We start from the raw sequence: 14,369 nt of genomic DNA on the forward strand, positions 1-14,369 counted from the left end.
ATGTCGTCTGTGGCTCAACCTTTACTATTCCCCGCTTATTCTGGACTTTAAATGCAGTAGTGAAACACACAGGGCACTCCATTGCTTCTCCCTAGCCAGCAAGGAAATACTAAGAGTATCCCACCCACTTCTTCCTCATCCTCTTTTCCTCAGGGATTACAAACCCTTTGTAGCCCAGAGATACAGTTGAGTTCTTTCTCTCTCTCTCATCTCCATCATCCCCTCTGAGCTTCCTCCAGCCACCTGTTACCTCCTGCTCCTCCCTCCCCTCCCCCATATTATTTAATCTCTTGCTTCCTAAGTGCTGACTCTGTCTTTGCTCTCCATTTAATACTTCTTTTTCAAGTCCAGAAGGCACTTTGCCAGCAGTTGGCTTTCATTATGAAAAGTAGCATTTCCTTAATGAGTCTGCCTTCCAAATGAAGGCTTTACTTACATTTCCTCTAACTGGAAAGGAGCTTTTCTTCTAGATTTGCATAGGGGCTACTCAAATTCCTTTTCAATTAGTCATCCTTAGTCCAGGTTCACTTGGGACACTTTTTTCTATTTTGATTCATTCTGACTCTAACTTGTATTCCTGTCATGTGCAAAAAGTTCAAGAGGAAATCAATAGGTGTCATATTAAAAAATAATACATGATAAGGAAATATTGCACTAATAAAAGTAGCAATAGCTAATATTAATTCTCTGTAAATTATGTGCCAGGCTTAGTGCTAGTTGCCTCACACAGATTGTCTCATGTTGGAGAAGACTTGAAAGTACCTGGGACTGCAAGGAGATCAAACCAGTCAATCCTAAAGGAAATCAGTTCTGAATATTCATTGAAAGGACTGATGCTGAAGCTGAAGCTCCAATTCTTGGGCCACCTGATGCTGAGAGCCAACTCATTAGAAAAGACCCTGACGCTGGGAAAGATTGAAGGCAAGAGGAGAAGGAAATGAGAAAGGATGAGATGGTTGGATGGAATCACCGACTCAATGGATATGAGCTTGAGCATGCTCCTGGAGTTGATGATGGACGGGGACAGGCATGCTGCAGTCCATGGGTCACAAAGAGTCAGACACGACCGAGTGACTGAACTGAACTGATGAGCCATATTTGTCCCATGCATGAGACATGTTCAAGTCATATAGCTGATAGGAACTTTTAAATATTGTTTTATCTAAAATCTAGGTTTTTATCCTTTCGTGGGGTAGACCTAAAGATCTGGCCCCCAGGGCCTGTGCTTGCACTTTAGCAACAATCTTTTCGATGGAGGCTGGATTTCGCAGGTCGCCAGTGTCCCAGCAGGCAGTAATATCTCCCACCTGGTCCAGCTCACTCATTTGCATTTCTCTCTGAGTCTTGTAGGCATCCAAGCTTGTGATTTCTGCAGAAGGCATTGTTTCTCCCACATGAGAGATGGGCAATTTAAAAGCCATTATCAGGGTCAGTTTTCCATACCACTTTCCAGGAAAGTAAAGTTTTTTTTTTTATAATTATGTTAAAAATGATCAAAGCTGTAAATATACACTTTTCAGGGCTTTTTAGCTCTTGTGTATTATCCGAGCTTCCTAGCTGCCAACAATTATTGAGCACCTGTATTGTGAAAATAAATTAGGTATTATCTCATGAAATCACATTTAATTTGTCTTTGAGGTGAGGACTGTTATGATCTTCAAGTTCAGGGAAGAAAAGAAATATGTTCCATGAAACTCTGCAACTTGCTGGCATGGTCAAGCCCAAACTCAGAACTTGTGCCTTTGATATTGTAGTAACTTCCAGGGTCAGAGGAAAGAGGGGATGTCTTTTTACGCCTGAAAATTAACTTGATCACCCATCAAAAAATGTTTAAAATTAACCTATTTTCTCAAAGATACAGAAAATCATAATACAATATTTATTTTATTTTATATGTGTTACATAGAGCACTGCTGGGAATCCCTGGTGCCCAGTGGTTAGGACTCAGCACTTTCACTACAGGGGCCCAGGTTCAATCCCTGGTGGAGGAATTAAGACACTGCAAGCCACACAGCATGGCCAAAAGTAATTTTTTTTTTAAAAAAGCATTGCTGACCTCATTTTAAACTTGTCTTCACATTTAGAAAAATATTTTGCTTTCCTCCCTCTTTATAAGTCCAGGTCCACTTCTGATGAGGCCATGTATCGGGTTCTCCCAGATGTTAAGATGTTCTCTGTTATTTCTGAAATTGTCATTTTCAAGAATGAAACATTTTACCGCAGTGGTTCAGATTAGCTTAATTTCAGCTAGTCTGTAATCAGGTACACCTGAGTACACCATATCATAAGAATTCCTTTTCTTTTTATCTCCCAGATACCTAGCTGAGGTTTCCAGACCCCTTTTGAGTGAAGATGAATGTTTCTGCTCGAATAATGTAAGTGGAAGATCCAGGTCTGTGTAGACTCGACTATGGGAGCCAACACTTCAAGCAAACAACCAGTGTTTGATGAAAATGATGATGGTGAGAAATGTTCAATAACTGTATATAAATATAGAACTTGCAGAATTCAGATATAAGCTCCTAACTTCATAAGTAAATTGTCATGTACTGGATTGGCCACAAAGTTTCTTCAGGGTTTTCCATAGCATCTTAGGAAAAAACCAGAGCGAACTTTGCCAACCCAATAAGACCTTTAAAAAAGGTAGAAATGCAAGGATAAGCCTAAGCATAACCTTGCATGCTAAGAGCTGGATTTTACCTTCCCCTTTCCATGGGACCTTGGATAGCTTTCTTAATCATTACTTTACCAATACCCCTTGTCCAAAGGGAGCTGTGAGTGGGCACCTGGTTTCAATAAAAGACCTTGAAACTAAATGATTTAATTCTCTGTGCTGCTCCCCTGACAGATGAAGTTACCCCTACTGGTAGCTGTTACAGAAAATTTCTTATATTATCAAATTGCACGTGAATGATAATACTCATAATATTGTAGAGTGAAGTGAGGGAAGTTGGTGCCTTCTGAGCTTCCAACTTACATATTCCTAGGGGTCCTTGCCAATTTCCACAATGCTAGGTCGTAGGAAAAAGAATCAGTTTCACTGGATAAAAGTGAAACTTTACAGCAGCCTTATAGGCATATGCTGTTAGGTTGTCTGGGGAAAAGGTGGCCCTGGACTCCAGGTAGTAAGTTGCCCAGGTGCCCCAGAGGCAGCCCCCAGAATCATTTCCAGGGAGTTCTGTTAATTGGACCAAAAGGAAAAGAACAATGAATGGAAATTCAGAAGATTTGAGCCCTCGGCTACCTGTGTGGCTCAGGAAGTTTACCTTCAACTTCCTCATCAATCAAGTGAGAGGAGAGGGTAGTAAACTTGAAGATCTTTCTCAACTCCAGAAGTTTATCATTTTGAGATCCTAAAGACACTTTGCAAAAATGGTGAAACAGCATCTGAATCATTAAGGAAAGTTTGCTAAAACAGAAACTTACAAGTAACAGTGACTTAAAGAAGACGGTTGTGTTTTTCTTTCTCATGTTAGCAATCTAGGCATAAGTAATCCAGGTGAGATGTGACTCTGAGGGGTTAGGAACTCTGGCTCTGACAAGCTGGCTTCTTTCTAGCCCTTCGTAGCCCAAGCGTTACTGCCACCCTCATGCCTCAGGGTGGCTCAGCACCGCATCACATCCCAGCCATGGGAAGGGGGAGAGTGGGGAGACCAAGCCCACTCCTTCTAAGGATGTGATCTGCCTGTTGCTTGTCACTTACACTCGCACATACATACCTAGTTACAAGGGAGACTGAGAAGTTTAGTTAGTTATCTGCATGGCCATGAACCTTCTGAAAATAAGGAGTTCTGTTTTGTTATACAAGAAGGGGACAGTTAGGTATCTGCCATGGCTGGGGAACAAACAAAAGTCTGCTCTTATCTTAGTTTTTGAGTTTTTGTTGGGACTCTTTAAAAGAAAAACAAATATCTGGCTGATCAAGATGCTTTGTTGCCAGCTGTTCACTATCAATTCAGAGATGTGTCATGACTACCTGTACAAAATACTGCAGAGGAACCTTGGAATTATATGGTTTGAAAATGGTCTAAAGAAAATTTTCCACTCATATCTATAGCCTTGCTTTGCTCTTTCAAGCTGTAAATTCAAGGATCTAGAGGGTGTTACTTGATTTTTTCCGTGTCTAAAATAGGAAGACAAAAAGACTTGGGTTTCATGTGTTTGGTTCACTGTGGTCCCTACAGATTCATAGCTAAGGTTGTACATGATGCTGGTCCTCAGAGGAGGAAAGAGAGGCCAACTTCATGCTTGTTACTTGTTAGGGGTATGTGTCATTTTAAGGTACTAGGGTAGCATGATAATGAGAAAATAGAGAGGTCTAAATCTTCTTTAATCCAGCCAACCCATGATTTCATGGAGTGCCCAAGAAAGTTACTTCCCCCAATGAATTGTGGCAAATGAGAAACCAGGTATCACTTTAAAAGTAACTTTAAGGGGCTCTGGGAAAACTAGGTTGGAGTGAAATTAGGCAGAAAGAGCAAGCAGCTCTTTCTTAACACCCCCTGTGGTGGTGTTGTTCAGCCGTGTCTAAATCTTTGCAACCCCATGACCTGCAACATACCAGGCTTCCCTGTCCTTCACTGTCTCCTGGAGTTTGCTCAAACTCATGTCCATTGAGTCAGCAATGCTGTACAACCATCTCATCCTCTGCCGTCCCCTTCTCCTCCTGCCTTCATTCCCAGCATCAAGGTATTTTCCAATGAGTTGGCTCTTGGCGTCACGTGGCCAAAGTATTGGAGGTTCAACTTCAGCATCAGTCCTTCCAATGAACATTCAGTGTTGATTTCCTTTAGGATTGACTGGTTTGATCTCCTTGCAATCCAAAGGACTATTATGAGTTTTCTCCAGCAGCACATTATTGTTCTTCAGCCTTATTTATGACCCAACTCTCACATCCACACATGACTACTGGAAAAACCATAGCTTTGACTATATGGACCTTTGTCAGCAAAGTGATGTCTTTGTTTTTTCATATGCAGTAGGTTTATCATAGCTTTCCTTTCAATACACTCTAGGTCACCATTTTTTGTTGTCCTGGCCCCCAGCAGATGAGCCTACAGTAGCATCCTTAGAGAGAAGAGCTGAGCATAACAGAATGTCTGCGCTTCCCAGGGCAAGACTCTGAGTCCGTTTACATGCTGAGTTGTAAAGGACAAGTAGAAAGACAAATGCATCTACCATGAGCCCATCCCTCTGCCGGATGTGAGGAGCAGAGCAGGGCACAAGATGCCCCTTCCCTGCCTTTGTGGGGCTCTTGTTCTAACGGTGGGAGGCAAACAAGAAACTAGTTAATGAATACACAAACCGGATAACTTCAGACAGTGTTCAAGTGCCACCAAGGGAAGGATCTGAGGACCTTATGGAGAGTGACAGGGTGATGGTGAGGAGACTTCAGATAGCGTGTGGCCAGAGCCGGCCTTTCTGAGGAAATAACACCTGAGGCAGAGCCTGAAAAATGTGAGGAAGCCACTCACATAATAACAGAATAGTTCAAGCACAAGAAAAAGTCCAAATAATGGCAGAGTTCTGATGAGAATGAGTTTGTATATTATGAAAAGGGATCATATTTAATTGCCAAATTAATTAATTTTTTACAAGATCATTGAGTTTTGGGGAGGAAAATTATGACATTCTGGTTATTTCTTAAATGAGTAAATCCTATAACGTAGATTTGGCTCCTTTCACAGCTCTGGACTAAGCACAAGGAAAATTTTTATTTGATTGCTATGAGGCTTCTAACCAAGAAACAATGACAAAAAGCACTGACTGATCCAAGAACATTAATGCCTATATCATATTTGATCTCTGTATTTTATATAAATAATCAAATGGAGCCAGAATCTAGGGCACTTAAATGAACCAATTTAATTATTTTAAAATATTGCTGAAAAAAAAAACCCAAGATGTGACGGAAAAGTGTTTACCATTCCCATTATACATTTGAGAAGAAAATTTGCACCCATTTTCCCAAGTAATATTTCAAGATTTCTTTCTCATGAAACAAATGTTTTGGTAATTAAGAAATAAGATGTTAGTGGATGTCCTTTGAGATAAGCTATTCTTGCTGGAATTCATCCTGACACTTTCTGTTTCATACTGGTCCATCTGATACTGATCTTGAGAGAATCATTCTGTTAGTTACTTATGTTGATCTTTATTTAGCAAAAACAAAGTATAAGCTTTATAGCTGTTGAGGAAGAGCAGAAGGCTTGCCTAGTTACTGTTAAGTCATTTCTTACTAAGTATATCACACATGATACTACTATTTTGTGGTTTAGGGTAAACCTAAGTTCTGATTATTTTATGTGTGTGTGTGTGTGTGTGTGTGTGTATGTGTATCTGTGTGTGTGTGGTATAATATATGTGGGCTTCCCTGGTGGCTCAGATGGTAAAGAATCTGCCTGCAGTGCAGGAGACCTGGATTTGATCCCTGGGTCAGGAAGATATCCTGGAGAAGGAATGGCTATCCACTCCATTGCCCACCCATTCTCTTGTCTGGAGAATCCCATGGACAGCGGAGCCTGGCAGGCTACAGTCCATGGGGTCACAAAGAGCTGGAGATGACTGAGTGACTAACACTCTAATATATATAATAAAATGTACCATTTTCCCCACTTTTAAGTGTACAGTTCAATGGCATTGAGGGGGTACATCTGGGGGCAGCCATCACCACCATCTATCTCTGGACCCCATGGACTGTAGCCAACCAAGCTCCTCTGTCCACAGGATTTCCCAGGCAAGAATACTGGAGTGGGTTGCCATTCCCTCCTCCAGGGGATCTTCCCAACCCAGGGATCAAACCTGCATCTCCCTAGGCCCCTGTACTGCAGGCAGATTCTCTATTGCTGAGCCACCTGGAAAGCCCCTGGAAATTTTTAATCTTCCTGAACTGAAGTTTTGTAGCCATTAAACATTATTTCTCCATTCCCTCATCCCCTTAGCCCCTGACAACCACCATTCTACTTTATGTCTCTATGATTTTAACCATTCTGTGTGTGTATATTAGTCACTCAGTCATGTCTGACTCTGTGTGACCCCATGGACTATAGCCTGCCAATCTCCTCTTGTCCACGGGATTCTCCAGGCAAAAATACTGGAGTGGATTGGCATTTCCTTCTCCAGGGGATCTTCCTGATTCAGGGATGGAACCCGGGTCTCCTACATTCGCAGGTGGATTCTTTACCAAGTGAGCCACCAGGGAAGCCCTTTAACTATTCTAGATACCTTATAAAGTAGAATCAGGTATTATTTGTCCTTTTGTGTCTGGTTTATTTCAGTTGCCAAGGTTCATCCATACTGTAGCATGTATCAGAATTTCATTCCTTTTTAAGGCTGAAAAACAGTCTACACTGTATGCAGATAACACATTTTGAATTTAGTCTTTCACTCATCAATGAACGCTGGGTTATTTCTACCTTTTGACTACTACAAATAATGCTGCTGTGAACACGGGTGTACAAGTATCTGTTCAAGCCTGTTTTCAACTGGTACATCCTTTAGAAGTAGAATTCCTGGATCACATGATAATTCTTCAAGTTTTTGAGGAACCACTCACCACACTGTCTTCTACCTAACTATGTTTTACATTTTAGTAGTGGGAGACCGCTTGACATAAAAGACCAGGGCCCTGGTAGTGAAAACCCATACACAGATGCAAATCTCAGCTGTGCCACAAACTAGCAATCTGTGTATTTTTACGTGAAAAATCAAAGGTGATATAGCCTGATCAACCATCAAACACCAGAGTCAATCTGACTAATTATAAACGTTCTAAAAAGGATTGGAAATACCATAAAAAAGGTCCCCAAATTTAAATAATTACTAGTGAATTAATTTGGAAAAGATCCTTCTGTTGTAGAAGTTATTAAATCTCTGTAAGCTCAGTTTCTTCATATATAAAATGCAAGTAAATTGGACATATACTTCATTGGGTCATTGTGAGGGTAGGCTAAACTAATGCAGGTAAAATACTCAGCAAGGTACCTCATATAAAGCAACCACCCACTTAACATTATTTACCAGGATCAGAGTCTCTGAGCATGAACTCTTTTAAGTATTTCTGCTTCGGAAAGACACAGCATTGATGACATGCAACTGTGTAAATGCCATAGTTAGTATGACTTATTCACAATTCTATCAACAGAGTTGGATTGCCAGATGGCAGAGCTTATGAATTCTGTGCAAACCTATGTAAGTCCTCTGAAAAGAAGCCAAATTATTAACTTCACAAAAACATAATCTCATCTGGTTTTTCTTTGATCTCCTCTGGGGTGATTATATTTTCATTTAAGGCAAAATCATGAACTCATTGGGTTGAAAAATCAATAAATTAACATTTCCTGATTTAAGTCCAAAGCAGATTGTTTAAGTAATCCCATTGGACCAGACATTGTGACAGTTTTCCCCCCAAACCAACTACCATGTGGATACTATGAGAAATAAGGAATAATACAGAAAAACTTTCTAGGTTTCCTAAAAGAAAAGAAATACGGGTAGTATTTGTTATTAATGTTTATAATGTGTTATATCTGCTTTATTTCCTCTTTTTTTTGTGGCTTGTTTTATTAAAATATTAGCGTTTTCAAAGTCCAGTTGTTGAGGTTTTCAGGCTGACTTAGGGAAAGAAATTCTTTAATGCAGGAGAAAGTGGACTTGGTTATAATTCAGGGTCTGGGCAACAGAAAAGGATCTTGTAACCACTGCAAGTTGTATGTGTTTCCAAGCACATACAAATCATGTAGAGGTGATGGAGTTGGTTTAGTTAAACCAAGAGATAACTTTCTTCTGGAGGACTGTAGCTGAGAAGAGTTGGCCTTACATTAAAAAGGCTCTGCAAAGAGTACATCGATGCTGAGTTTGCAGAGAGAGCTCAATTATTGCATTGTTCTTTGGTCTTGCTGCAAACTCAGTGTTCCGCTTTCATTTGGCATCACTTGTCTCCTAGGATGTGTGTGACTGCTTCCAGTTTTCCTACATCTTCTCTGAGGACAGAGGCAATGGGTCCTTCAAAATGTTGGGCCAAAAAAATTGGCCACAGATTTGCAATCCAAAAGAAATGGGAGGTTACTGAATTGATTCCAGCCCCGAAGGACTTTCAGAATCTTCCTGGTTATTTTAATGTCCCAGTGGGGTAAGCAAATGTATTTCAGACTTCCCCCTCTCAAACTTGAGTAATGTTGTCTGGTAGTGTTTAGTATTTTGTGTTAAAATGGTTAGGAAAGTAAAATGAACATTTCCCTAGTGAGAACTGGGTCCTTAAAACCATTATCTTGGACAGTCTAACATTTAGTTAAAGGATTTGTCATAAATAATCTCAGATCCACTAGTTTATGGCAACAAACACTTTTAATTTGGGAGGGCTTTATTTCCCCCATCCTATGGTATCAGAAGAGTCAGGGAGAAACAGGCTAGACAGAGCCAAGAAAAGAGACATCAAGGACAGAGGTGGTGATTCCAGTTTGCATGTTTCCTGCACAGTGGGTTAGAAAAACATGTTTGGGAGAATCTACGCAAACAAATTTAGGCAACTTACATCCTGTCTTTGGAGATTTACAGTGCTTATTAGCGTAACAACATCTCTGAAATGTGCAACAATATTGAAATCTCAGTACTTTGATAATTTTCAAACTTATTTCAAAATTAAATTAGGTTGTGGAAAACCTTTTAATACCTTGTGGCAAATAATTCTCTGTGGATCTCAATTTGGGAAGCTAAAGGTCATGATCATGAACACTTTCATTAGAAACATCATTTCTTCCCATTTGTCCCTTTCTTCCTCCCTTCCTTGATTTAATAGCTCGCAGAATCTCCACAGCTGAAAAGCAATGATGTTCTTCTGTAAAGTTTCCTGCCTAGAAGTTTTTCGGGCAATACAATGCATGTTTATGGAGGTTAATGAGTGAAAAACAGGGTAGCTCTGTTTAATGGTGGGATGCTTCCAGTCCAGATGGGAATTAGATTGGGAGATAACTTCTTTCATGTTTGTAAAGAACATTTTAGTTCAGAGTGTCTTATGCACAAAGTATGTTGAAGCAGTTACTCATTATTAAACAATCATGCTGTACTAACTTTTTACCCAATCCAAAGCTACAGACATTTTTTTTTTTCAACTTGGAACTAACCTAGGTTGAAAAATTAAATTGGTTAGCTAGCTTCAATATTCACCAGCTACTTCAATGAGACTGGGAGTGAAGGCCTTCAGAGAATCTGACTTTTGCTATATGGCCTTCCCAAGTGGCACTAGTGGTAAAGACCCTGCCTGCCAATGCAGGAGACATAAGAGACACAAATTTGATCCCTGGGTTGTGAAGATCCCCTGGAGGAGGAAATGGCAACCCACTCCAGTTTTCTGGCCTGGAGAATCCCATGGACAGAGGTGGGCTACAGTCCATACGGTCGCAAAGAGTCAGACATGACTGAAGCGACTTAGCACACATCATGTGGCCTTAAATTTACTTACAGAGACCCAGGACTTTACCAATTCAGGTTCTATGAACTATACAGGGATTTCAACTATACATTGCTCTGGGGCCATTTGTGGAAATTTCGTTTGTAAACACACATACACAATGATGGAATTTTATTCCTCTTAAAATAGGACGCAGCACAATTTATATGGTTGAAAGGACTGAAAAAACTACGGTTATAGATTTTGAATTCACTAGACTGGCAGAGGCTTTTTTTTTTCTCCTGAACTATTTCTTCTCTCCTTCCTGGAGGCATATTTACAGTACAATGAGTTATATTAACCTTGTTCTGCACTTGAGTTACCTATGTTTTTCCGTTATTTCTAAGAAGAGGTGACAGTAGGGGCTGGCATGCTTTTTCTGCGGTGGGCCAGGCAGTAAATATTCTATGCTGTGCTGTTCGTTCTCTGTGTCAATGACTCACTCTGCTGTCGCCACGTGAAGGCAGCCGTAGACAGTGAGGAAACCAACAATTACGGCTCTATTTCAGTAACACTTTTACTTGTAGACACTGAAATTTGAATTTCACATCATATTCACGTGTCACAAAATATTTTGATTTGCCAAACATTTAAAAATATGAAAGCCATTTTTAGCTTATGAGCCATATGAAAACAGAGGGTTGAATTTGACCTGCATGCCATGTTGTACTAACCCTTGCTCTAAAGCATCCGAAGGCATTTATTTATGTGTGCCAGGGGCTCATCTGATATCCATTCATAACCATTGAGCTGTCACTAAAAGATTGGGTAAGAAGACTGACATCTGTTCTCTACAGATGCTTAACAAAGGCAGTCTTCACAGACTCTCTTATTCTTCATCAGTTTGAGTCGGTAGAAGTACTTGGACCAATAAATCTACTATTTTAGAAAAATTTTTTTTTGTAACTATATGTATTATTTGATAGCCTAGATTCAATTCAATGTAATTCATTTGAAATATCATTAGGTAGAGTTTATTTCCTACAAGGGGCATTTAGTCAACTGAAAGGCATCCAACAGTTGGGGATATTGATCCCCCATCCTGCCCCATCTTCTACTTCCCGATTTGTTCTAAAGAAATAGCCAGTGTATTTCTGACTTTTGAACCAATTCATGCGTTGAGGTCCAGGCAGCAGAAAAAGAAGCTGTTGGTGCCCATTGCTTGGTCTTGGCATGAGGAGTTGGTGTCAGGAAAGCCCCGACTCCCTGGGGTACTGTGTTTCATAAAAGGGAAGTGCTGACTATGCAGGCAAATGCCATCAGTTGGCCTTGAAAGCTGCGTTCTTGGAGAAGTTTCAAATATTTCCTTAAAGGACTTGCCAAGCTCCACATGTACTAGTGGCAATCATTTGCTGCCAACCAGTTGGGAGGATAAAGGACTAGGGAAGCAGCTAAGTGATTTTTTTTTTATCAGTAGATCATCAGTGAAATGTTCTAGAGTAGACCTTCAACCTTAAACATTGTGGTGTCAGTTAAGCCACAGGTTAATTCAGTGGCTTCTAGATACCCTCTGTGAACAAATATGTTTTTCTTAGTCTGTGGTGAAAGGAGAAAAACAAGAGCAATGTAGTAAGCTTCTCACATGGTAATACTAGTAAAAATTTTAAGTTTACCTTCTTTCTTGTGTGTGTCTAGTATTTATGGATTGTGGAAATACAATTTTTTTTCACAGTGAGAACTTAGAGAAGTGACTTGTCTCTCTGATCTCCAGTTTTCTCACATGTAAATGGGTGCTAATAATAGTATCTGCCTCGAATATATTTTGTGGGAATAAAAAGATTATCCATAAAAAGTGTTTAGCACACTGCCTAGCATAAACTAATTGCTCATAAAGAGTTATTACTGCTGTTATCATGATCACCATAATTTTTAATGTTCTTACTTGGCAAATAAAAAATAAGATCTACCCAATGTTAGTTTTCCTTTTCTTCCCTAGTTTTTGTTTGCTGTTTTTAAGGTGGATGAGATTTTCTGATCTGTAAAATCCAAAAATACAATTGCAATTTAAATCAGTACTATGTAGATACCACTGAAGAGGCTGAAATAGGAAAAAAAAAAAAAAAAGGTGGCCTCTTTTAATTGGGACAATCATATTCATTTGAAGTGAAAGCTGGTGGTTCCTGGGCTAACCTAGTGGGAGATGGAAAGCTGAGAGTTTATTCAACCTGTATTTTCAATATAAAATAATTGAGAGTTACAGATAGATTGAATGTGGACTAAGAGGAAAGAACAATATCAAGAATGAATTCTAGGATTTGCTTTAGTAGACAAGTAGATGGCTGTGATATTTTGCTGAGATGCAAGAGAAGGGGTGCTGAGGGGTGGGGACATGTTTTGGCATAGTCAAGAGTTCTCAGTTGGATGAATAAAATGACTGTGTATAAAATGCTGATGTAAAATACAAAGCTGAGATGAGTGGAGAAGTCTGGGTTACAGATATAAAAGACATGGTTTTAAATTTTACTGAGATAGATGAGTCTGCCTTGGCAGAGTGGAGAGTAAGGAGAAACAGAGGAGGAGGAGAACCCCAGTATTTAGAAGTCAGGCAGAGGAAAGCAATCAGCAAAGGAAATTGAGAAGGAACAGCCTGTGAGATATGAAAAACATATGTTCTGAAATGTAAGAGAAGACTCTTTCAAGGAGAAGGAAGTCATTGCTTGTGTTGAATGTTCCTGGGTGGTTGAGTAAAGTGAGATTTGCGTTGAGTAAAGTGGGATTAGGCAATCAGCAGGATATAAGTGACACTGACAAAAGCATTTCAAGTGGGGATGTGGAGGCACGAGCCAGAGGCTGGGGAGTCAGGAATGTATGGGAGGGGAAGACATAGACACAAGCAAGTACAGTAAACCCTTTCAGCAAGGTTGCTCTAAAGAGAAGCAGAGAAATGAGTCAAGCACTGAAGCTGAGTATGATGTTAAGGGAGGATTTTTTTAAGAGGAAATAGTAGAAGAAGTTTAAGTTGATAGTTTCTGCCCTTTTTATTGGTTAATTCCTGTGAAATGATGAGACCAGAGTTGGCTTTATCCATGTGGGACCAGTGTAGGCACACAGGGTTTTGCATTCAGAAGGGCCCACACGTGGGCTGCACTGCCTGCAGTTGCTGTCCCTAACTTCTTACAAATTTCAGCTTAGAATTTATGTTTGGTGAGGTCTGATGAGATATCAGCCCCCAGGGGCTTGAAGACTTGCCTCACATGCTGCCTTCTCCCTAGGAAGGCTTCTAGGTGAGTTGACAGGGCCCTCCTACCTCTGTCTACAACAGATTTGGGTGCTGATGTGCGGGATGGTGGGGGTGAAGCTCCCCCACGACATACTCAGGTAGGACATGAAGTAGTAGTCACTGCTCCAGGCTGGCAGTTTGGCAGGTGGTCAGCTGGACACTGTTACTTGGAATCTCATCCACCTCCACCTTCCCCTCCAGAAACTGAGTATGTCATGGAGTTCGATTTGGAAGCAAGTGATATGGTGATCATTCGAATTCAGATTGCAGATTGATTATATTCTTTGCAGCCAAAGATGAAGAAGCTCTATACAGTCAGCAAAAACAAGACTGGGAGCTGACTGGCTCAGATCATGAACTCTTTATTGCCAAATTCAGACTCAGGTTGAAGAAAGTAGGGAAAACCACTAGACCTTTTAGGTATGACCTAACTCAAATCCCTTACGATTATACAGTGGAAGTGACAAACAGATTTCAAGGGATTAGATCTGATGGACAGAGTGCCTGAAGAATATGGATGGAGGTTCATGACATTGTACACGAGGCAGTGATCAAGATCATCCCCAAGAAAAAGAAATGCAAAAAGGCAAAATAGCTGTCAGAGGAGGCCTTACAAATAACTGAAAAGGAGAAAAGCTAAAGGCAAAGGAGAAAAGGAATGATATACCAATTCAGAGTTCCAAAGAATAGTGAGGAGAGATA

The 14,369-nt window shown here is 40.3% G+C and overlaps 1 protein-coding gene across 1 annotated transcript in view; it reads left to right on the forward strand.

The window, feature by feature from the left end:
* Positions 1-2,384: 2,384 nt before the first annotated feature.
* STK32A (serine/threonine kinase 32A) overlaps positions 2,385-14,369 on the forward strand; it is a 126,305-nt gene continuing 114,320 nt past the window's right edge. The window contains exon 1 of the mRNA XM_052643631.1: positions 2,385-2,462. Coding sequence (XP_052499591.1) covers positions 2,411-2,462 — 52 coding nt within the window. The 5' untranslated portion in view covers positions 2,385-2,410. The remainder of the gene's footprint in view (positions 2,463-14,369) is intronic.

This window comes from Budorcas taxicolor, chromosome 7, assembly GCF_023091745.1.
Source record: "Budorcas taxicolor isolate Tak-1 chromosome 7, Takin1.1, whole genome shotgun sequence".
Lineage (NCBI taxonomy): Eukaryota > Metazoa > Chordata > Mammalia > Artiodactyla > Bovidae > Budorcas > Budorcas taxicolor.